Source organism: Tenrec ecaudatus, chromosome 6 (genome assembly GCF_050624435.1).
Source record: "Tenrec ecaudatus isolate mTenEca1 chromosome 6, mTenEca1.hap1, whole genome shotgun sequence".
NCBI lineage: Eukaryota > Metazoa > Chordata > Mammalia > Afrosoricida > Tenrecidae > Tenrec > Tenrec ecaudatus.
The window spans coordinates 27,365,443-27,389,188 of NC_134535.1; the positions used below are offsets into that span (position 1 = coordinate 27,365,443).

Sequence of the window (23,746 nt, forward strand, 5' to 3'; positions counted from 1 at the left end):
TTAAGGCAGGTAGGGCATGCGGTTTCTCTTTGGCCGGTGAGACCTGGCATTACTTTAGCACCGTTTTCTCGACTTCACATCTCTCCCTATAGGTTCACCCAAAGCAGCCATGTTTCTAGGTTTTGATCCCTCTAATTACAAATGATGAGCCTTAAATCCAAGACTGCAGCCTTCCGTATGGATTGCAACTCAATGTAAAGAAAACCAAAATCCTCACAATCGGACCAGTAGATAACATCATGATGAGTGGACAAAATATTAACATTGTCAAAGATTTCATTTGGCTTGGATCACAGTCAACACATGGAATCAGCAGTAAAGAAATTAAATGGTATTTTACATCAAATAAACCTGCTAAAGAAGATGTCTTTAAAGCGGTGATTCTCAACTGTGGGTCACGACCCCTTAGGGGGTCGAATGACCCTTTCACAAGGGTCATTCCAATCATAACAGTAGCAAAATGATAGTTACGAAGTAGCAACAAAAGTAATTTTATGGTTTGGGGGTCACCATAACATGAGGAACTGGATGAAAGGGTCATGGCATGAAGGGTCATGCTTTGAAATGGTGAAGAGCAAGGACGTTACGTTGAGGACTAAGGTGCTCCTGATCCAAGTCATGGTATTCTCAGTTGCCTCATGTGCATTGAAAGCTAGGTAAGGAAGACCAGAGAGGAAGTGATTTTTGTAAAATTGGGAGTAATATATTTAAATTATGGTGTTACTCAAGGAATATTGAATATATGACTGAAGATAAGTTACTGGACATACAAACAATAGAATGCTTTTTTCCCCATTTATTCACCTGTTGGTAGGCATTTAGACCTTTTCTAATTTTTTACTATTAAAAATAAAACTTATATTAAACATTCATGTACGAGGCTCTCCATGGCATATGATTTCAGTTCTTGTGTATAAAAACCAGTAGTGGAATGGTTAGGTAAAATATTGATTAGGCTACATATTATGCAATCAGATATACAATAAATATACAAAAGTATAATATTTAACTTTTTAAGGAGCTATCAAAATTTTTAAGTGTTTGTGCCACTTTATATTCTTACTCATAGTATATGAGAGTTATAGTTGATCAATGTCATTGTCAAGAGTTTGTACCTTTAGTCTCCTTAATATTAGACATTCTGGAGGAACCTGGTGGCATAGGAGAGTGCAAGTGGGGCGGTTAACCGGAAGGTCAGCAGTTTGACACCAGCAGCCACTCCACAGGAGAAAAGTAAAGGTTTCCTACTCCCTTGGAGTTACAGTCTTGGGAACTCACAGGAGCAGTTCTATCCCGTCCTGTAGGGTTGATAAGGGTCAGAATTGACTCAATGGGTGAGAGAGTAAGTGGTAACCCTTATGGTTTTATTTGCATTTTGCTAATGACAAGTACTGTTGATTATCTTTTCATAGGCTTATTTTCCTGCTACATGTCTTCTCTAGAGGTCGTTCAAATATTGTACATATGAAAAAAATTCTTGCTTCCTTATTGTGTTTTGAGTATTACTTATATAGTCTTAAGGAGCCAGGTGTTGTAGTGGGTTAAGCATTGAACTGCTAACCACAAGGTTGGTGGTTCAAATGCACCAGCATTGCAGAGCAGAGGAATGTATTAAGGTTGTCTGCTCCTGTAAAAGTGTTCCATCTCAGACATGCTAGAGAGCAGTTCTACTCTGTCCTATGGAGCCATTAAGAATAGGAATTGACTGAATGACAGTGGGTTTTTTAAAATTAGGGGCTCATACAACTCTTATCGCAATCCATACACACATCAATTGTGTAAAGCACATTTGTACGTTCATCACCCTCATCATTCTCAAAACATTTGCTCTCCACCTAAACCCCTGGCATCAGCTCATCATTTTCCCCTCCCTCCCTGCTCGCCCCTCCCTCATGAACCCTTGATAATTTATAAATTATTATTTTGTCATATCTTTCCCTGTCTGATGTGTCCCTTTACCCACTTTTCTGTTATCCGTCCCACAGGGAGGAGGTCACATGTAGATCCTTGTAACCAGTTCACCCATTCCACCCTACTCTTCCTCTACCCTCCCAGTATTGCCACTCACACAACTGGTCATGAAGGGATCATCCACCCTGGATTCCCTGCATTTCCAGTTCCTATCTGTACCAGTGTACATCCTCTGGTCTAGCCAGATTTGTAAAGTAGAATTGGGATTATGATAGTGGGGGAGGAGGAAGCATTTAGGAACTAGAGGAAAGTTGTATGTTGCATCATTGCTACATTGCACTCTGACTGGCTTGTCTCCTCCCCAAGACCCTTCTGTAAGGGGATGTTCAATTGCCTACAAATGGGCTTTGGGTCTCCCCTCCGCACTTCCCCCCTCATTCACTGTAAGATTTTTTGTTCTGTTGATGCCTGATACCTGATCCCTTTGACACCTTGTGATCACACAAGATGCTGTGCTTCTTCCATGTGAGCTTTTTTTCTTCTCAACTAGATGACCACTTGTTTATCTTCAAGCCTTTAAGGCCCCAGACGCTATATCTTTTGATAGCTGGGCACCATCAGCTTTCTTCACCACATTTGCTTATTCACTCACTTTGTCTTCAGTGGTTGTGTTGGGGAGGTGAGCATCATAGAATGCCAATTTAATAGAAGAAAGTATTCTTGCATTGAGGGAGTACTTGAGTGGAAGCCAATGTCCTTCTGATACCTTAATACTAAACATATAAATATATGCACATAGATCTATTTCCACATCCTCGTGTATAAATATATTTGCATATGTAAATGCCTTTATTTAGACCTCTATAAATGCCATTTGTCTCCTAGTTCTTTCCTCTATTTCCTTTGACTTTCCTCTTGTCCCACTATTATGCTCAGTCTTCATTTGGGTTTCAGTAATTCCTCTTGGTTACATTACCCTTGATCACGCCCTACCAGGCCTCCTACACCCTCCTCACCACCTATTTGGATCACTTGTTGTTCCCTTGTCCCTGGGTTTGTTAACACAACTACCTTTCCCCCCAACCTCCCCCTCTCCCATGTCCCCCAGAACTGTTGGTTCTGTGTGTTCTCCTCCAGATTGTTCATCCAGCCTATCTTATTTAGACAGACCAGGGGAGATAATAACATGCAAAAAAACAAGACAGCAAAATCAAGCAACAATATACAACAAACCAATGACAACAAAACAAAACACAACAAGGACTGTTTGTTGGTCTTTAGGAGTGTTTTCCAGTCCAGTCTGTTGGGGCACCATGCTCTGGCCCCAAAGTCCACCTTCAGCATTCCCTGGGGACCTCACTGCTCCATTCCCTTGCTGTTCTGTTGCACGCCCTTAGTGTTTTGACTCAGTATGGCGGGAACAGATAGGGCGCAATTCCCACACTGTATCTCCGGTGTTGTTCCCTGTAGGGCTATGGGTTAGTGAGGAATGTCATGTCTCATAGTGGGGCCGGCCATGTGGCCCTTTCTGTGTACTGGCTGTTCTAATTGAGAACATCATCCTCAAGGCCTGGCGGGCCAAGATGTGCTCCACTCTCTCCTCCCTCTTCATCTGCTCCCGTGTGCTCCGATCAGATATGTCCCTCTCCCAGAGCTGCAGATTCTATGTGGTCCTTTGAAATAAATTCTGTGGGGAGGGGCAGGTGTCCACATAGTAGTTGGGATTGGGGATGGCCCCTCAAACCTCTCCACTGGTTCCCTACTCCACGCCAGCATGTTACATTCATATCTTGGAGCACTGGGTTGAAGTCTGTTCCCTCTTTCCCTGTGGACGTATAAATAATACCCTCCCCTTGGGTGGGTTAGTGCCCTGTGACCCCGCTACCCATTTCTTTTTTATTATTTTTTCCTTTCCCCACTTCCTTTTCAGTTGTCTACCATGTGTATCCCTGTATTTGGTCTGGTCCCTGCCATATTACCTGGTCTTCACCCCAGGAATGTTTGTATACAGTAGCTTTTTCCCTATGCCAACAATGGGTTTGGGATTTGTTTTCTTCTGGGAGTTTTGTAGCTTTAGGGTTTCCATCTAGTCCTATAATGTATTTTAATTAAGTTTTGTATATGGTGTGTTAGGCTGGGTAGACTAGAGAAATCAATCCACAGAAACTCATGGATATAAGAGAGCGTTTTATATGAAAGGTAAGTGTCCATTAAAAAAGCATCCCAACCCACTCCCTTAGTCCAAGCCCTTAGTCCGACATTAGTCCATATGTCCGACACTGATCTTCAAAGTCTTCCTCAAGCTCGCAAAACACACGTAATGATGCCGACTGCAGGAGGAAAGCGGCATCAGTGAGCATCTCAGCGCTGGCAGGGGTCTCCACACGGCTGCTCCAGCACCCAGGGCTGCATCAGGGTAGGTTCATGTGTCTACTCCTCAGGGATGTCTTCCAGGAAGTGAGCCTTGCCAGCTGAGGCAAAGAACTAGCTAAGGCAGCCGCATACTGGTCTGACCGTCAGGGAGCAAGAGACCAAAGAACCAGACCGGCGAGGCTCGCCAAACCACTTATCTGTCTGCTCTTCAATTAAACCATCCTTCAGTTAATCCCACATGTGCTTATCATCCAGGTTGGCTTGAAAAAACCTCAACTATCACATATGGGGAAAACAGATACAGATTAAGACTCATCTTAATGCAGATTTATAATTCATTGCATTCCATATGTATATCTTGTTTCATTTATTGAAAAGTCTGAAGGGGAAAAAAAAGAAAAGTTTGTTTTGTCCCACTAAATTGCCTTTTTTCCCCCAACCTGGGTGTGTTTTATAGCTTTTCCCAGCTTGTTACACTGACTAGTGCCGCCAACACACTGTTGGAGAGACATGATGAGGGCCGGCATCTTGGCCTTATTCCTGAACGTGACAGGAAGGCATCCAGCCTCTCACAATTAAGTATTATCCAAGCTGTAAGTTTTGACTAAGTGCCTTTTATAATAAATATTCTTCTAGTTTGCTATGATTTTTTTTGGCCTAGAGAGTTTTGTTGGTGGTGGGGTGGTCATGGTGGGTTTGTGCGTGTTTTTAATCAGGAACGGACATTGCCTTGGTTCCCAGCCAGTGATTTTCCTCTCCTCGACTCGCACCCACTGAGATGATCCGGTGAGGTTGTTGCTTTGTTTGGCCTGGTGTTTTTCTTTCATTAATATGAAGCCTCACATTATTGGAATAAAGTCCAGTCGGTCATTACCTTTTGTTGGATATGATTTGCCAAAATTTTGTTTCAAATGTTTGAAACTGTGTTTGTGAAAGACATTCAGCTATAGCTTTCTCTTCTTATCATGTATTTCTGATTTATGCATAAAAAGAATACAGGTCTCACACAGAATTGTCGTATATTTCCTCTACATTTTCTGGAAAGTTTGTATGGATCTGGAATTTTTTGTTGGCAGAATACATCGCTGTGTATCCTTGGCAGAATGCACCCTTGAAGTCATCAGGCCCTGGAGGTCTTTAAGCGTAAGGCTTCAGTGACAAGTACAATTACTTTAATGGGGAGAGAGGACTGCTTAGTTATCAATTTCCTCATGGGTGAGGGAAATTACCTCATTGGTAGTTTGCGACTTTCAAAGAGTTTACCTATTTTCTTTAAGCTATGGATTGGCATTGATTTAATGACGGTTTGGTGTTTGCTCTTGAATCTATTGGTGGAAAATGATTCATAATATTTCTTAATTATAGATTTAATTTCTGAAGACTTTAAAAGGCTGTATTTCTTTCATTTCTGATACTGGTAATGAAAAATTCTCCATTTCTTCTTGACTACCCTGACTTCAGGCTAGATTTGATATTCTCAGAAGTCAGCTTATGATTTTATTGATTTGGGGTTATTAAGTTTATTTTTATTTCATTTAATTCACCTTAATCTTTATTTCCTTACTTCAGTTTACTTTTAACTCTATTTTCTTTTTTCCTCTCCTCGTTGCCTAAGGAGAAAAATGAAGTTAATAGCAATTTTACATTTTCCCCCAAATAAAGAACAAAACCAAGATGAAGCAACAATGTAAATAAATGTAAGCATAACATAAAATAGAATTATTAAAATGTATTGGGACATAAAACATAAACCACTACATTGCAGTTTCTCACAAACGCGACCATAAAAAGTAATGCCTATTTATATGACACACTTTTGAAAGCATATTCATTTTTAAAAGTTAATGTGTTAGTCCGGGTAGACTAGAGAAACAAATTCACAAACATGCTTATGTAAATAAGGGAGAGGTTTATATACAAGAGATATTGAACATTGAGAAAACATCCCAACCCAGTCCAGTCCAAGCCCATAAGTCTGATATTAGCCCATTTGTCTGATACCAATCTATAAAGTGTTCTTCAGACTCATGAAGCACATGCAATGAAGCCAAATGCAGGATGATCACAAGCCATTTGGCAGAAAGTCTTTGGATCCTGTGGCGTTGTAAGCATCTGAGCACTGGCACGGGTCTCTCTGTGGCTCCTCTGGTTTCAGAGGTCTGGTTGTAGCCATGTGACTTGTGCAGCTCAGGGCACTAGGGTAGTTTCATGTGTCTTGTCAGCTGCAATGTCTCCCAGGGAGTGGCAGAGAGAGAGAAGTGTCTCCTGTCACCAAGGACGAAGTACCAGATTTCCCAGAATTCACAGGAGAAGGGCATGCCTACACTGAGGTCTCATTGGCTATGATGTGATTGACAAGCTAACCTCCACCCCTACACTCTTAGTCCTCAAATTGACAAATGATTATATATCTACCACAGTTAATAAGAGGCTTACCTAAAAATCATGATCCATAAAGGAAGACATAATAAATTGAACTTTTAGTTCTGCGAGAAACTCAAAGTAGATGGGTAAAAAAGGAGTTGAGCAGAAATGTCAACATAAATGATACAGGAAACAACAGAAAAGTAGGTGAAGGGAGACAGCAGTCAGTGTAAGACATGAAAAAAATAATAATTTATAAATTACCAAAAGTTCATGAGGAAGGGAGGTTGGGGGAGGAAAGGAAAAAAGTGATATCAAGGGCTCATGTAGAAAGAAAATGTTTTGAAAATGATGATAGGAACATATGTGCAAATGTGCTTGACACATGGAGGTATGTGTGATAAGAGCTGTAACAGCCCCCAAGAAAATAATTTTTAAAAACCAAATCAATAAAACAACAATAAATAAATAAAGGATATACAGCTGACAAATAAGCACATCAAATTATGTCCAACCTAGACAGTTATCAGGAAAATACAAATTAAAGCTACAATGAGATATTACTATCACACCTAATCAGAAAGGCTAAAAATAAATTAAACATAAAACCATGTCAAATAGTGATAAAATCAAATGCAGCACTGGTAAAAATGCCAGAAAGCTTTGCATGGATAGCTGGTAAGAATGTGAAATGACATATTCACTCTAACAAAAAATATGATAGTTTATTACCAGACTGAAATCATCACGCTTGACTTCAATTTATTTTATTTTAGATTTATATCAATTTACATTATTTCCTCTCTCTCCATTTTTGATTGTTTGATAACACTACTCTTATTCCTCACTCTTTTTTTCGGGGGGTGCCAAGGAGGCTTTAAGATTCTTAAATATGCCATAAAACCAAAACCAAACTGACTGCCAATGAGTTGATTCTGACCCTTGAGACAGAATAAAACTGCCCCTGTGGGTTTCCAAGACTGTAAATCTTTATGGTAATAGAAAACCACATCTTTCTACCCTGGAGTGACTGGAAGGGTTGAACTGTTTCCCTTGTGGTTAGCAGACCCGTGTGTAACCCACCACACCTCTAGGGCTCTCGTACATGTTAGAGCTCAGTTAGGGCTCTCATACTACTTAGACATCCATACCAGAGAAATGGACATTTTTGTTCACTAAAAAAAGAATACAAAATGCTCATGACAATTTTATTTATCTATAAACTATATTACAACCCAAATATTCATCAGTGGGCAAATCATTAAACAAACTAAGTACATCTATAACACAAAATACACTCAGCCATAAAAATGAATAAACTACTCAAATACAGAAGAATTTGTGTGGCATTTAATAGAGTGATACCAAAAAAAAAAGGTCCATCCTCAAAGGTTATATATTGTATGGTTCCATTCATGTAATGTTCTTGAACTGATAAATTAGAGAAGCGTAAGTATTTTGGGGGTTATAGAGTCAAGGAGGGAGAGAAATGGCCATGCTATACAAAGCAGCAGCAGGACCTGACTGCTCTTCACCATTGTGATGGTCACAAACATTATCACATCATAAAATTGAGTCCCTCTACAACTGGCTAGCTGCCAGTCCTCTGGAATAAATCCATATTTATGCCAATGCCAAAGAAAGACAATCCGACAGAATGTAGAAATCATAGAACACTATCAGCAGTATCATACGAAAGTAGTGTTTTGCTAAAGAGAATTCAAAAACAATTGCAGCACTGGATCTAAAGGCAATTTCCAAAATTTCAAACCATATTCAAGAGAGCATGTGGAAAGGAGGATACTTTTGCTGGTGTCAGATGGATCTCGATGAAAGCAGAGAATAGCAGAAAGAGATTGACCTGTGCTTGACTGTGTGGATCAGAACAAATTATGGATAAGTTGCAAGGAACAGAAATCCCAGAATGCATACATGTATTCACAGATAAACCAATCTTGTACATAAGGCAAGAGGCAGTCATTGGAACAGAACAAGGAGATGCTGCCTGGCTCAGTCAGGAAAGGAGTGTGTCAGCATTGCATCCTCTTGCTAGACTTGTGTAGTCTGTGTGCTGAGTAAATCATCCATGGAACTGGATGATACAAAGGATAGTAGGACGTCGGCATTCAAGGAAGAGTTTTAACAACCTACGACATGCAGATGACACCACCTTGCTTGCTGGGATTGAAGAGGATTTTCAGCGCTCGCTGATAAAGATGAAAGAGTACCACTTTCAGTGTGGATTACACCTCAAAGTAAAGAAAGCGGAACTCCCCACAGTTGGACCCTTAAGCAACAGCATGATAAACCAGAGGAAAGAGAGACGTCGTCAGGATTTCATTTTACTCCAATCCTCAATCAACACGCATGCAAGTGGCATTCAAGAAACCAAAAGATGCATTATGCTCAATTCAAGCCATGACATCTTCAGTCACATCCTATGTGTGTGAAAGTTGGACAAACAATAAAGAAGACCGAAAGAGAAGTGATGTATTTGGACTATGATGTTGTTGAGCAATGTGGACTACCGAGAGAACAAAGCTGTCTAGGAGGAAGTATAGGCAGAATGCTCCTTACAAGGGAGGATAGTGACACTCTAGGTCGCATGTTTTTGACATGTTATTTGGAGGGACCTTTCGCTGGACAAGGACATCATGCTTGATTATCTACAGGATCCATGAAAAAAAGAAGAAGAACTCCTAGGTTTGGGTTTGGGTTGTATGAATGGCAGAGAGTGAATGGGAGGAGGAGACACTACAAAAAATGGAAAGGAAGAAAAAAATAGAGAGCACTGAAAATACAAATCCATATGAAACACTCGCAACAGAAATGTATATAGGTGGTGTACAGTTATGCATGTGTGATTTGTGTTTTTGTAAACGTAAAGACATTTTAAATTAATTTTAATTCTATTTTATCATCTAATAATCATGAATTTATTGAGATGTTAGTTACATACGATCCCATTCATATGGACAGCAGGGTGTACGGGATTGACGTACTCATCTTTGTTAGCAGCTGAGACATTGGTCCTGTGCCATTTGAGCTCCTCCCTCAGATATTGTTTTAGAAGGTGGTGTTGAGTTCATGCTAATTCATAGCCACCATATAGAATGGATTGCAATGGCCCCTATAGAGTTTCCTGGGCTGCGATCTTTGTTGGGGCAGCTCAATGGATCTTTTCTCGCTGGAGCCTCCAAGTGTGTTTGAACCACTCACCTTTCCGTTAGCAACTGAGCGCTTAACCCCTGTGCCACCTGGGCTCTTGAGACTCCACCAATTGCCAGGTGATTGCACTATTGCCTTTGACAACCCCCCAGGCGTAAATTGCCCAATTAAATTAAATCTGGGCAGGGTTAGATTCTGCGGCCAGTTTGTTCTAACCCAGAGGACTCTTCTGGACTGTCCAGTTCTAAACTATTTGGCCTACTGACTAGTGTGTTCTGCACTGGAGGTACTGGCCTCCGTTGAGTTGCTGACCACCAATTACTCCATTGTTATTGAAAGTGCCCTTCGGTTTGAACTTCCTCCTACTCTAATTTATGCAAAGTCAATTACTCAGAGGAGGCCCACAGCTTTTGTTCTCATGGAGTGACCCTTTGGGCCTACTCTTGGAGTCATTTTGCTGGGTGCTGGATGGTTTGATCACTAGAGCCCCACTGTTCTTAGCCTTCAGAAGCTGGAGTAGAGCCTCGACTCTATAAAGGGAGGTTGGGTGGTCAGAGGGAGCCCCTAATTTCTCGGTCTTGCCAAGAACTTAGCCTCTGAAACATCTTAAATGCTGGTGGTCCATCCCTTGTGTTGATTCTACATTCATTGGATAGGAGCACAGGAGAAAAGGCGCCATGCTCGTCCAGATGAGGTCTTTAAACTTGAGCCAAGCATGTGAGAGGAGAGAGCATGCCATGGACCAACGGCCATAGAATGCCACTGCCCTTACCGAGTATTGGTAGATTTTCTTAAGTGATGTTTTTATTTGCTCTTAACACAATTGTGTATAGTTTTACATGTCTTTCTTTTGTGGTGGTTGTTTATCATTTTCCCCAGTTCGGCAGGTTTCTAGAGCTCATCTAACTCTTCACATTACTATTGTGGAAGTGAAATCTCCAGAATGTCTTTTGTGAAAATATTCTCTCAAAAAAAATGTCTGACTTTATTATATCACCTGAGCTTCAACCTCCTTATCTGTAAGTGGGGACAATAATCCTCACCCCACTGCCTTGGACATATCAGCCCTCAATAGCCATTAGCTGCCTTTTCCATCCTCTTATCTCACTTTTGGGACTTGGAGGCATTCTAGTTGGAGAAAGATGTCTGTCCAGTAACATATTGTTACGCTTTAAGACTTTTAAGACTCCAAGAAAGTAGTTCAGGTAAAGTGAGAAATAGAATTAAATTATAAAATTGCTCTTTTATAGATCTCTTTCAGAAGTTTGATTCATGGTGAAATAATTTAACCAAATCGCAGACAACATCACTCAAGATCTTCTTTCTTTCTATTCTCCCTAACCACTTCCTCCAAACTCATTCCCCCTCTTCCTTGTAATCTTAGCCATCCCTGTTAACTGATATGTGAGAATTACTGAATAGAAATAGATGGACTTGATAGTTAAAAGAATAAAATTCAGGCAGATATGTTAGGCTGAGTTGATTAGAGAAACAAATCCAGAGACATTCATATGTATAAAAAAGAGCTTTATATAAAAGAGTAATTGTATATTAAGAAAACATCCTAGCCCAGTCCAAACCAAGTCCATAAATCCAATATTAAGACATAAGTCCAATACTAGTCCATAAATCCCTCTTCACACTCACAGGGCACACACAATGATACAAAATGCAGGAATATCACAAGCCCTTGGATGCAAAGTCTGTGGATCCAGTGGTTGTGCAAGCATCTCCAGGGCTCTTTCTGGTCTCAGCATGACTTCACATGGCTCATCAACAGGAAGCTGAGAGAGGGGAGGGGGGCTGCTGAGAGAGAAGAGGGACCTCCAGTGAGCCATTTATCTCTGGTTGCTCTCCAATCAAGTTGCGACCTGATTGACAGGCTAAACTCCACCCACAAGTTCCTACAGGAGCCATGTTGGCACACACACAAAAACAACCCTATCATAGCAGACTGCATGATCGTGTTAGAAAGTATTGCTCTAAGTGTTCCCAGTGTAATGCAGTTCATACATGCATCATTTTATCCCAAACAAAACATATTAAGCTTATCTCTGCATTCAGACACATGGTTATAGACAAGTCATCTCAAGAGTACACTTGTCTTAGTCTCCTTAGGGTACCTTCAAAAAAATAGGTCCAATCAAAACAAAAACAGCGGCTCCTGAGGGATTTGCTTCAGAGGGACTAGTAAATTCAAGATGCAGAGATCAGCTCAGAAGGTATGTGGCTTGTGGCTTCCAAAGGGGAAGTGTTGATACAGTTTCTCAAAGGACACAGAATGATCATTGGGGATTACAATGAAGAGGTTTTAAGAGAATTGAAAAGTACCTTGGTGGTAAAAGCCTTGGGTCAAGGCCGTTCTCTTTTCCATCAGGGCAATGATCTCCCCGAGTCTTTTAGGATAGCAAGGACTAAGGATAGTGTAGCCTGTCTTACAAGACGTTCCCTGGTATCCTTTATCCCCTCCATGCCCCCTACAGCCCTCATCTTGCCCTTTCAAACTTGTTGGCTGTACCCCAAACTCACCGGGCATCTAAAAGAAACACTGCTTGCGTCCTTCCAGGATGGCCCAACTGCCATTGTGATGCCCTGTAAGTTGAAGAGCACAGGGTTCTCCAGGGAATGACAGAAATGGAAATAGCACCTTCAGAAGCCTAGAGACCTAGGGGAGGATATGTCAATAAAAAAATAGCTTTGCATTTGGATATTTCTGCATAATAAAGGTTTCTATGATGTTGTAGCAATACATTTTCCCCTTATAATCATCTAAAGATTTTAAAGTTGCTAATAGTCAGTATCCTCTCAGAGTTATGTGTGTATACAATAGTTTTGATTTGAAATAATCTCCCAAAACACACACACACACACACACACACACACATACACATACACAGTTTCTATTTCTAAAAACTGGAAATCCATTTCAAAATCATTCATTTTAGTACATGAAAATCATTTCTTGCCTAGAATGTGTGGGACACTCTCGATAAGTCATTTGGTCTTGTGTTTGCATCTTAACTGATGAGATGAAATTTGAGGAGCTCATGTTAGTGTATGCCTTTGCCAAGTTCACCATTATTATCATATTTGTCCAAATTTTGTGTAGCATTTCTACCTACTTAAAGAAGTGATCAGAAGAAGCATGTGGATGTGGTTCTAGGAGAATCTGTAGATGAGACGGACCTTGGGCTCTGCCCTGTTCAGATACAAGCAGTACCTTGTTTTCACTTATTATGCAGGTTGCATTGAGGAAGCAGACTTCCTTAATATTAATTCTTAAATTTACTACAAACCCTTTAGCCTTTTTAGAAGATCTAGATCAGGGATACTTTACTGTCAAGTGTAATGCAATGGCCCAAGATGGTCTCAGATGTTTATTCAAAAAGAGGATGAGGATGGTGCAAAAAATTCCAATCCTTGGATATATAGCCCATTCCCCATGGGGGACAAATAACAGAAATGTGGGTAAGGGAGACAATGGACTGTATAAGACATGAAATAACAAGAATAATATGTGATTGATCAAGGGTGAAATATTGTTGGAAACAGGTGTATACATGTGCTTAATATAATTGAATGATGGACTGTTATAAGATTTGTAAGAGCCCCCCAGTAAAGTTAGTTTTTTAATTCCAAACTGGATCATTCTATTTTTAAAATTTGGCTATCTTCTTTTAAATAGAGTATTTGAGACTTAAGATGTGCTTTAAATCCAGCTTTTGCAATTGCTTGTCGGAGGACTTTTATATCATTTGGGTTGTGAAATGCCTACCGAGTTGATTCCAACTTATAGTGACCAGTTATGACAGGATAAACTGCCCCTATGAGTTTTTGAGACGGGTATTCTTCACACAGTAGGAAGCTCTTTGTCCAGAGGAGCGGCTGGTGGTTTCGAACTGCTGACTTTGCAGTTAGCAGTTCAATGTGTAGCGACAATACCACCAGGGCTCTTTTGGGTTTAGGCAATAGATATGAAATATTTACTCTGTGGATTGTTAGCAAGGCATAGTCCTTGCTTTCAAGAGATAAGGATTGTACACACATCCCTATAATGTAAGGCAGAAAATATTTGTTATAACAAAGGGTGTGACCATATTAGGAAAAAGAAGAGATATTCTTGCTAGGGATTATTAGAAGAAATGTTCATGAAGGAAATAGCAATAATGTGATTCAAAGTCGCAGAGTGGGCAGAAATTGAGACCCAGCAAAGTCAACAAAAAGCACATCACATGCTACCTTTCAACTCCAGGAAGTCAGCAATCCCACCTGGCTGGAGAACTGAGGAAGCGAAATGAAGCTGATGAGCAGTTGATCATAAAGATCACCAAATGCTATCAAAGGGGACTGGAATTCATTTTGAAGCCAGCTAAGAAGCTCTAAAGGAGCAATAAGCAAAACTGTACCTTTGAGAGGTTATTCTGACACCTGTGTATAAAATAACCCAAACTATCAGCTCTGGGAAGACCAATATAGAAGCCATTGCCACATTCAGCCATGCAAGTCTGAACTGAGAGAGCTTAACCAAAGGGGATGGCCGGCCGTTCCATGTACATGAAAAAGGAGCTAGCAATAGGGGAGTGGAGAGGAGAGGCACAGTGATGAGCGATGGCTAGTACTTGGGGACTGATGGCAGCAGTGGCCATGGGGTTGACAATGTCCTTAGAGAGAGGGAAGGAGGAGTGTTGAGGAAAAAAGAAAGATGACATTTCATTCATCTGATAAATATTGATTGAGCCATGTGTCAGGCACTGTCGTGGGATACAAGATGATTGCATTTAAAATTTGAAAGCGCTCTATGTGTAGGCAGGAGGCACTGTATCCATCAGTCTGACGCCAGGGCAGAACTGAGTGGATATAAGGGAGAAAGCAAAATATCTTTCTAATACATGGAGGCTTCCATTTATTAGTGAATGCAAATAAGTAGCAAGAGCTCTGCCTTAGGCAGGATTCAAGCAGAAGGGGGTTGCTATTCTTCCAGGAAGACTGGGGCAAGAGATTCCAGGGGGGGAGTTTCGACTAACCTTCCTGCATGGTCTCTCCCAGTCTCAAGAGTCTATTCTTTCTGTTGATCTAGTCCTGAGTTCTATTATTAATCTCCTGCTTCTCCCAATTATTAAGTGAGTTATGCAGTCTGCCTGCCATTCAGTAAAACTCACACATTTACATCTGTTGTTCTTGAATTATCTTAGGGTTGGGCACTTCTTTAGTAAAAAAAATAAATTAAAAAAAAGATTCTTCCCAGCGGATGTTACCTTCATAGCTAATTTAGAATGGGAACACTGGTAGATTGGGTTATGAATATCAGGGGAGGAAAAAATGGTTTTATTGTTTTTTTCTTTGCCTAAATGTTTTGGTTTGGAAGGAAAAAAAAAAATCCTGCCAAGAAGGCATACATTTTCTTGCCTCCGAGAGAGTGATGTAGTTTCCAAATTTTGCAGGAATTCAAGGAAGAAAGCTATATCACTATATCACGGAGAGGTTCATTTGCATAGAGCATGGTAAAGGAAAACGAATAATTATTCTCCTAACACTAAAGCCGCAGCTCCGGAGAGTGTCTCTGCCCTGCCCTTAAATGAAGAAGCGAAAGGCAGGAAAGGGAGAAAAGAGAGCTGGGGTGAAGCATCCTTGGGGCTCTCGCGAAAGCTTTGCATTTCCCAGTGTCTTTTCCCGGTGTCTTTTGAAACGTAAAACTCCACAACAAATAGCCCCGGGGGGTACTGTCTAACCAGGAGGAAGATTCAGTTCCGATTTAAGCACTTTGGTTTTGCTTTTGAATCTTGCTATTTTCTGCATCTGTTTTGACTGCTCTCATCATTCAAGATTGACGCTCGGATGGGTGTGTAGGAGGGAGCAGCAGCAGCAGGCTTACAGCTTGCAGACCAAAAAAAAAAAAATCTGCCTTATCTGATGGCTATTATTGAAAATGCGAGGTGTAGCCTGGGCTGGGTAATGAAGGGGAGCGAGCGAGGGGGGGCCAGGAGCATGGGGCTGCATTCTGATGAGTGTAGGAGTACTTGATAAAGAGAGTTCTGGCTGCCGGCGTGCCTGGCTCATTGTGGAGTAGTTCAACAATCACGTAGAACGCAGCCCAGCCCCAGCTGACAGCTTGATATCCCTTCGTCTGCTGCCTGGCTTTGGGGGCCCTGTGACGTACTGGTCGGTAGTAAAGATTAATATGTAAGAAATGTGGAGCTAGGATCAAGTCAGACTCCGCAGCCTGCCTGGCAAACTATGTTTTCCTTCTGACTTTGCTGTCTCGCTGAGAACATTCATCTGGCAAGCTGGCGGGCTCCTTTGATAGCAACTTTCCCAGGACCATGATGTGGCAATGCCACCTCTCAGCCCAGGACTACCGCTATTACCCCGTGGACGGCTACTCCCTGCTTAAACGCTTCCCTCTTCATCCTCTTGCAGGACCCAGATGCCCTGTCCAAACAGTGGGACAATGGTTGGAAAGCATTGGGCTACCTCAGTACGAGAACCACCTGATGGCTAATGGATTTGACAATGTGCAGTTTATGGTAAGACGCTCGCGCTCTGTGTCCACGGAGCTGCCTTTTGTCTGTCTTTGCCTCGTCTGTGTCGTCCACGGCTCAGAGGCAGCCGGATTTGCACCGAAGCGGGTCAGATTTTTATACGTGTAACGGCATCCGGGAATCGGATGCCCTTAGGAAGGAACGTCCTGTGTACATAAGAGACGCTTGCTGGAAATGAGATCGGTGTGCATCCATTTATTTACATCTGTGTCATATGAATGAACTGGTGAGAGAGGACGATTTATAGGCAGCGAAGATCAGGGTTTATAGTCTCCCTGACATGCTTTGTGTGATTTTTAGACATTTGTGATTGCAGAATGCCCCACTAGGCTCGTGTCACTCATCAGCAAACGCCAGATTCTTAAAGCACGCTGTTTCATGCCAGCATCGGTATTCAGTGATTAATTAGGCGGCCGGTGGGGTTTTCCGTGTGAAGATCTCTTTTTCACTTCTTCTAATAATGGTTCAATAAGCAGTTTAAATCGTGTGCGCTGTCTTCGGTTCTTTAGCAGCCTGCTTCAGTCAGATGGTCAGGGATGGAGAGCTTCCACGTGCTGATTGAAGAGCTGTGGGGTATTGTTGCTTACTTGGTGAGGACAGCGAACACTTCGGTCAATGAGTTGTTGATGTTTAGGAAAAGAGGTTGGTGGATTAAGTCCATTTGTGTCTTTGCGAATGCTAGGTTACAGGCGACCTGCACCTGGTGGGTGCAAACTTCCCACAGAGCTGACTGTAGGCGAGGAAGGGGGATGAGAAGTGGAGCTTCCAATCACTGACATGCCTCCCCCAGCATTTGTCAGTTTCCCTCCTTGAACTACCTCACTGCCCTTGTTGCCTTGGCTTGCTTTTAAGTCCCAGCACACCTCTAACTAATCCCTACATTTAGAGAGACCTACAGAACAAGAGACACGTGGCACAGGAATGGCTTGTGGAAACAATTAATGGCTGTTTCTCAGTAAAATGCTAGATCTGACCCCTGCCGCTTTTACTTACCTCAATTGGGAACACAATCGTGAGATCATTTTATTTCCAGTCCACAGTAGATTATTTATATGGATAAACTTTTGCCTCTTGCTCCAAAAATTTGTATTCCAAAGAGCTGAGAGAAAAAAAAAAACCCACCCACATAAATGCAGTAAGGCATATGAGCTCTAAATGATTCTGTATGTCGAGCCATTGATAAGCCTATCTTTTATAACAAGATATGCAGTTCCTGTTATTTTTGAAGTGTTCCTTGAGTCCTGCCACTGTTTAGATCAACGGGACAGGGCAGATCCTTAGAACCAAAATGAAAGTTCTTTCATTGCTATGAATGTCTTAAGAGACTGTGTCAATTCAGGACAGACTTATGACACCTCACAGATGACACAAGAATTAGGGTCACCACAGAAGCGCTCCGGTGGCACAGCGGATAAACACCAGCTGTTGACCCACAGGTCAATGGTTCAAAGCCACCAGCTGCTCTTTGGGAAAAGGTGACACTCTTTGTCCACAGACTATAACCTTGGGAACCCCATGGGGCAGTTCTCTGCACTCTGGGGTTCAAAGGAGTCCAAAGCAACTGGGTTTGGTTTGGGTTTATAAAACATAAGGAAAGTCTATTCACCAAGATCTATATGTACTGTACATTTTGATGCATCTTCATTGTTTTTCATCTATCTCCACATAAAGCAGGGCGTTCTCATTCTCAATATCACCCCCACCCCCACCCACTACCCTTTGTCCATATCTGTCCTGTCCTGTAAGAAGTGAGTTCTCCGGAGCCGGTGGGTGTTTTGACTATTCTGAAAGGCGTTAAGTTAGCATCATTTTCCTCTGAATGTTCAACACTTCTGAGCAAATATAATCCTTTTTTGGAACGGAAAGGTTAATCAGACAGGTTTCAGATACGCATTTGGCGAGGAGCCCTAACAAACATTAATGAATGAATGATGTATTTTTCTAAGGAAAAAAAATGGAAAGTGTACGAGGGGGAGAGGAATCCTGGGCATCTGTGGCCAGACCGAGGTCTGATATTCTCCATAGATGATTAATTTTGTTTATATATACTCCAACTATTGCATATAATTTTCCAGAAAATAACAGAGCATTGTTTATTCAGATGGGGCCATCAAATACTTTGTTCATGAGACAGAATTTCTAAAACTTTTGAATTATCATTTAGAAGAGATAGTTATGAAAATGAAGCAAACCATACAAGAGTGTCATTAAGCTGTGCTTCACATGTTGCTCTGACAATTTGTTTGCTACTTGCATCATGAAAGACCACGTTCTACCTTTATAAAATCGATTTATTTGTCTTCCATGGTTGAATTTATTTCATTATTAACTTAGTCAAAGCAAATTAACGGGATTGACTCACTTTAAGAACCGGAAGAATCTGTTGGACCTGCATAATCTTCATTTGATATCACATTCTAGCTTTTGTTTTCCTCTGAGCACATTCTGACCTGCAATTTATTCTTCCTGTTGCCTAAGCAACAGCCACCACACTCCTGTTCACTATGATGCAGTGCAGGTCTTATTAGCGTTTTAAAACAAGACAGGAGACATCAAGGGTTATAATTAATGTTGGTCGAAACAGCATATTACATACAGGCATAGATAAATTTTATTTAGGAAACATTCTCAAGAGTTAATTTTTTTTCATTTAATCAATTTCCCATTAATGAGCGTGGGTTTAGAGGGGCCATGTAAGTAACGTTCAAAGTAAAGTGCTTATTAAATGCATTAGCATTATTTTTGTTCCAAATCTCTTCTATGTTCTCTCACACCTGTGCACAAATATGGGTGCTTTGTCTACATGGCTATGATTAGCCTCAAAAAACATAGAGCACTTTCTAGACGTAGAACCAAGAAACTTTTAGAAATCTATGACTTGCTTTTGCTTCTTCGGGCTATTAAGGCTCATCCTTTATTTTATAGCATGCACATTACTTTTCAATATCTTCAAATCAGAATACCAAACTTTTCTTTATATGTTTAGTTCTGACTTTCAGAATTGCTGTGCAAATACCACGGACACTTCTGTTCCCTTGAAGCGACAACATCGACAGAAATCGGTGCAATTAAAAAATAGCTGTAAAAGTACATCAGCTCACATACTTCAGGAGAGTTACATCGATGTTCCATTCAGTAGTTTAAAATCAAAACCCCTTCAAAAGGCTTCCCCCGCCATGTTCATCCCCGCGGAAGTCATTTATTGGGTACTTCCTTCTGCTTAGGCTTATCTACCTGCTGCTCACGAGTCTCTGGGCAAGCTGCCACCATGCTCTAGCGTCACATCTCTTCTCCCCGGTTTGGAAGAGATAGAACGTGCACACGCTTCAGAATCGTACACACAATTATCTCTGTCCTTAATTTATTTGTTTCTATCATCCTTTTCCTTTTTTCCAAGTCTGCGGACTATTTCCTCTATGTGAGGTTCAGTCTACTTACTCTTTTCTTAAAGACTTTGCCCATTTCTTCTCTCTCCTCTCACATCCCGAACAGCTCATTCCTTCCGGTCCCCACTGTCTTTTCTCCCAAAGTCTAACCCAAGTCATGCCTAATTCAAATAACGCTCCTGGATGGCCTCAGTCCACAGCAGCCTCTCGGTTCTCTGAACTCCTGTAGTGGATACATTTGGGATGAAAAATCCCATTTGTCATGTCATCATTCACTGTGGAATCCGGAGCTGGTTTTTTGCTTAGAAACAGCTTGTCTCAAACTAGATTGGGAGCTCCTCAAATCCCAAGTTCAGTGTAGCCAATTCTGTTGCCTTCTCACAACTAGCACAAGGCTGTGTGCCTAGTCATCACCCTATGTTTCTGCAGAACGAAACCTGCAGCCTCGCTTTTAAAACAGAAGTCTTATTTGGCCAATAGGAATGTAGAGCATGAATAGCCATCATTTATCTACTTAGTAAAACACTTCTTAACTATTGTCTATGAGTCAGGGCTAGTGTTTTGTAAGAGGTGTATGTAACAGTCTAGCTCTCACATAGGTACAGTATTTTCCTTAGGTTTACCAACATATTTGCATACATGCATAATGTCCCAAGGATCTTGCCTCTTGATCTTCCCTCAGTTGCCATTCATTGGCGGATGAACTCACTAGCTATAATGTTTCAGCATCAAACTGCAGTAGGCAATAAACAACCAAACGCACTGTCATCAGGTTGATGCCAACTCATAGCAACCCTATGGGGCAGGATAGTATGCCCCTGAGAGTTTCCAAGACTGTAACTTTTTAAGGGGTAGAAAGCCCCATATTTCTCCTGCAGAGTAGCAGGTGGTTTTGAACTGCTGACCCTATGGCTAGCAGCCCAAGTTGTAACTCCTCAACATGGATCATAGTGTGGAGTAAAGGGAGACAAAGATGTTGATAACATCAAAACATTGACAGTGCCAAGAGCCCAAGTGGAAAGCAAATGTTTTGAGAATTATGAGGGCAACAGATGTACAAATGTGCTTCACACAATGGATGCATGTGTGGATTGTGATAAGAGTTGTATGAACCCTAATAAAATGATTTTTAAAAAAGAAACAAAGCAGAAAGAAAGGAAACAAAAGGCGATGATTAAAACATCAGTATGACAAGGGTAAAAGGTATAGGACATCAAATTTAACCATATGACCATGATTGATTGTTTAGTCATTAAAGCTAATATTTATGAAAAATGCTAATGATATGGAAAATCCCTTATGGAATAATTTTGGGTAAATAAAACATACATTGTATATGGAAAAAACAAACAAACAAAAAAACATTGGCAGTGTTAGGGTAGATTTATAGCCCAAAACTTGTATTAAGAAGCTCAAATTATTTGAAGGAAGGATATCTCATATCTTCAGTAATTGGCAGTTATATTTGTAAGCAAATCAAAGAGCTGGATGAATGAAGCTTTACTGACTCATTGTTGAGCATGTACTCTGTTTCTATCAATTACCTTCTAGGTTGACTCTGTGACCATGATTAAGATGTTCAAGTCACTGATTTTACACCACCATCAATAAAAACTGTGCAGGATACCCTACTTGAGTTGGCAGGTTTGCACACTTGGATGGACAGCCTTCATAAAAGATTTGTCGAAGGTCAAAGGGAGCCTGTTAGACACTGAAAGAGAGCCGGAGAGCACTTGGAAGTCATCCACTAAATCAAATGCTTTGAGCAAGATTGAGTCTCTAGGTATTTAGCTGGAACTTTTGTTTTCCATTTTCATGGTATACTTTACATGCGAGAGGACTTGCCTCTTCTTCACATACCTTTTCCGGCATAAGAGCACCATTTGCAGTTGGCCTGCTGAAGTGACCTTTTAAGTACCTTGGTAGCATACAAAAATCCAAATTAAAAAGTTCAAGTTTTGAAATAGAAAATAAGCTTTCCCAGAGAGTAAAGGAGCTCATAGCCCCTATGATGATTTCTTATTCAAATATTGTTTAGGAAAATTTGATAACGTTTCAAGGTATGCGAGAAAGTTTACCTGTCATATGCCCTCTGGATTACTGTTCGTGAAATAGGCTACTCTCTGAGTTGAGTGGGTGGTCTGATATTCAACACCCAGCTGTAATTTCCTGAACTCATTTAAGGCCAGGAGTTACTAACCCACTTTGACCAAACCAAAACATCGTTTCTTCAACTCCTGGCATTGAAAAGCTGTTGCTGTCTAAAAGTCAGTGCCAAGAGGAGTCATCCTTCATCTGGGCAGCAGCTTAATTACCAGAAGAATAAGCCACACTTCACGGTGGCATGAGAGAAAAAAAACCAAGTAAGACTTCTCATTTCCAATGCCTTGCATCCTCATGATGCCGTTTACTCGTGTGTAAAATCAGTCTAATGAGGGATCTAGGAGAAATGTTCTTTGGGATTGTTCTTTAATATTTTGAGTTCTCTAAAGGTGCCGGGGACAGTGTTGGGATGGCAGAGCTATCCATTTTTCTTGTAGATCCCCATTAGCCTAGGAAGAATACTGATTGCTTGCGCCTCAGGAAGGCCCCTTGTGGGAAATGAGGCCATGCGGAGGCATGGCCGTCTCAGAAGCATAAGTTACAGAGAACGCATTAGCCGCACTTCTAACCTGGTGACACTAAAGCAAAAAGAGCCCTTTCTTCCACCTGGAATTGATTCTGATGAAATTTTTACGCATTAAAATATGCTGCTCCATTTTCCGATGATACAGTAATACAACGCCCATTACTAAACGATGCTCGCATGGATTGACCTTTAATTTAGTCAGGCAGCATATTTGCATAATTTCATCTCAAGTCTTGCTTCACATGACCAGATATTAGGATGAGTAATTTACCCCAGGAAGTTGGCCCAAACAGCTGCAGTATAGTCTCATTTTACAAAACCCAGCCACCTCGTGCTTCCCTTCTTTGAGAGGAAGAATCTCTCAAAGCAGTGTTCAGGGACAATGCCTTGCATGTCCTCACTTTCCATTTATTCCCCAACCCCTCTAATCCAGCCAGCTTTCCTGCCCTGCTGCAAAAATGGTTCTAAGTTAGCAGTGGCCGCTTCTCGTCAAGAGCCAGCGCCTTTGCTTTCTGCCTCACTTCATTTATCTATTCCTACTTGACAGTATTTGGATTTAACTAACCAGTCCTTATTGATGTTTATTTGCCATGACATGACGCCGTTTCTGACATACAGCGTCCCCGTGGGACCAGGTAGAACCACCTCTGAGTTTCTGGGGCTGTCAGTAACTCTTTAGTGGAGTAGAAAGCATGTCTTCCATTTGCATTGTCCTCCCCAGTCCCTCCTACTCCTCCTCTGAATGTGAGCGGTCCTCTACGCATCTGCCCTTGGGCTCGCAAGGTTCCAAATCCGCCCTGACTCTGTCCACCTGACGTCCACTGGTATACAACTAATGAAGCAATACTTCCATGTGCATGCCAAGCCTTGGCACAGGCATGGCCCAGAATAGATGCCCAACAACTCTTAACTGTTACTGCAGCCGGAGCGATCTCGTCAAAGTGTGCATTGGCTTTACAAAACACGCTCCTCTGCTTAAAGTCCTCTCAAAACTCTCAATTACCTGTAAACCGAAAGCCAAAAAGATCCATTGCTGTTGAGTAGATTCTGACTCAGAGCAACCAGTGGGAGATTATAAAATATTTCTAAATCCCTTACTATGGCTGTTAAGGCCCTTTTATGACCTGAGCCCAACTTATTTCCTAGCCTCATTGTTCACCATTTGCTCTCTTTCCATTCTTAAAGAAACACATGTTTTTCCTTCGCTGCCCACTCTTTGTATATGCTACTCTCTGCCTAGAGTGTTCCATTGCCCTCTTGGCTGGCTCTTTCTTATGCTTTAGCTCTTAGCCCAATCATCACTTCAAGAAACTTCTCTTGACTTCCAAGAATAGGGTAGGCCCTCTCCCTCTGTAGTTCCCTTCCTTAGCTAATAC

General features: G+C 41.3%; 1 protein-coding gene across 15 annotated transcripts in view; it reads left to right on the plus strand.

The window, feature by feature from the left end:
• ANKS1B (ankyrin repeat and sterile alpha motif domain containing 1B) overlaps nt 1-23,746 on the plus strand; it is a 1,331,756-nt gene that overhangs the window by 834,924 nt on the left and 473,086 nt on the right. For 10 of the 15 annotated variants that reach the window (XM_075551120.1, XM_075551119.1, XM_075551123.1 and 7 more), the window contains exon 1: nt 16,137-16,340. In XM_075551120.1, coding sequence (XP_075407235.1) covers nt 16,137-16,340 — 204 coding nt within the window. Of the gene's footprint in view, nt 1-16,136; nt 16,341-23,746 lie in introns of those variants that run through there. The other 5 variants (XM_075551114.1, XM_075551115.1, XM_075551116.1 and 2 more) reach the window with 1 other exon arrangement.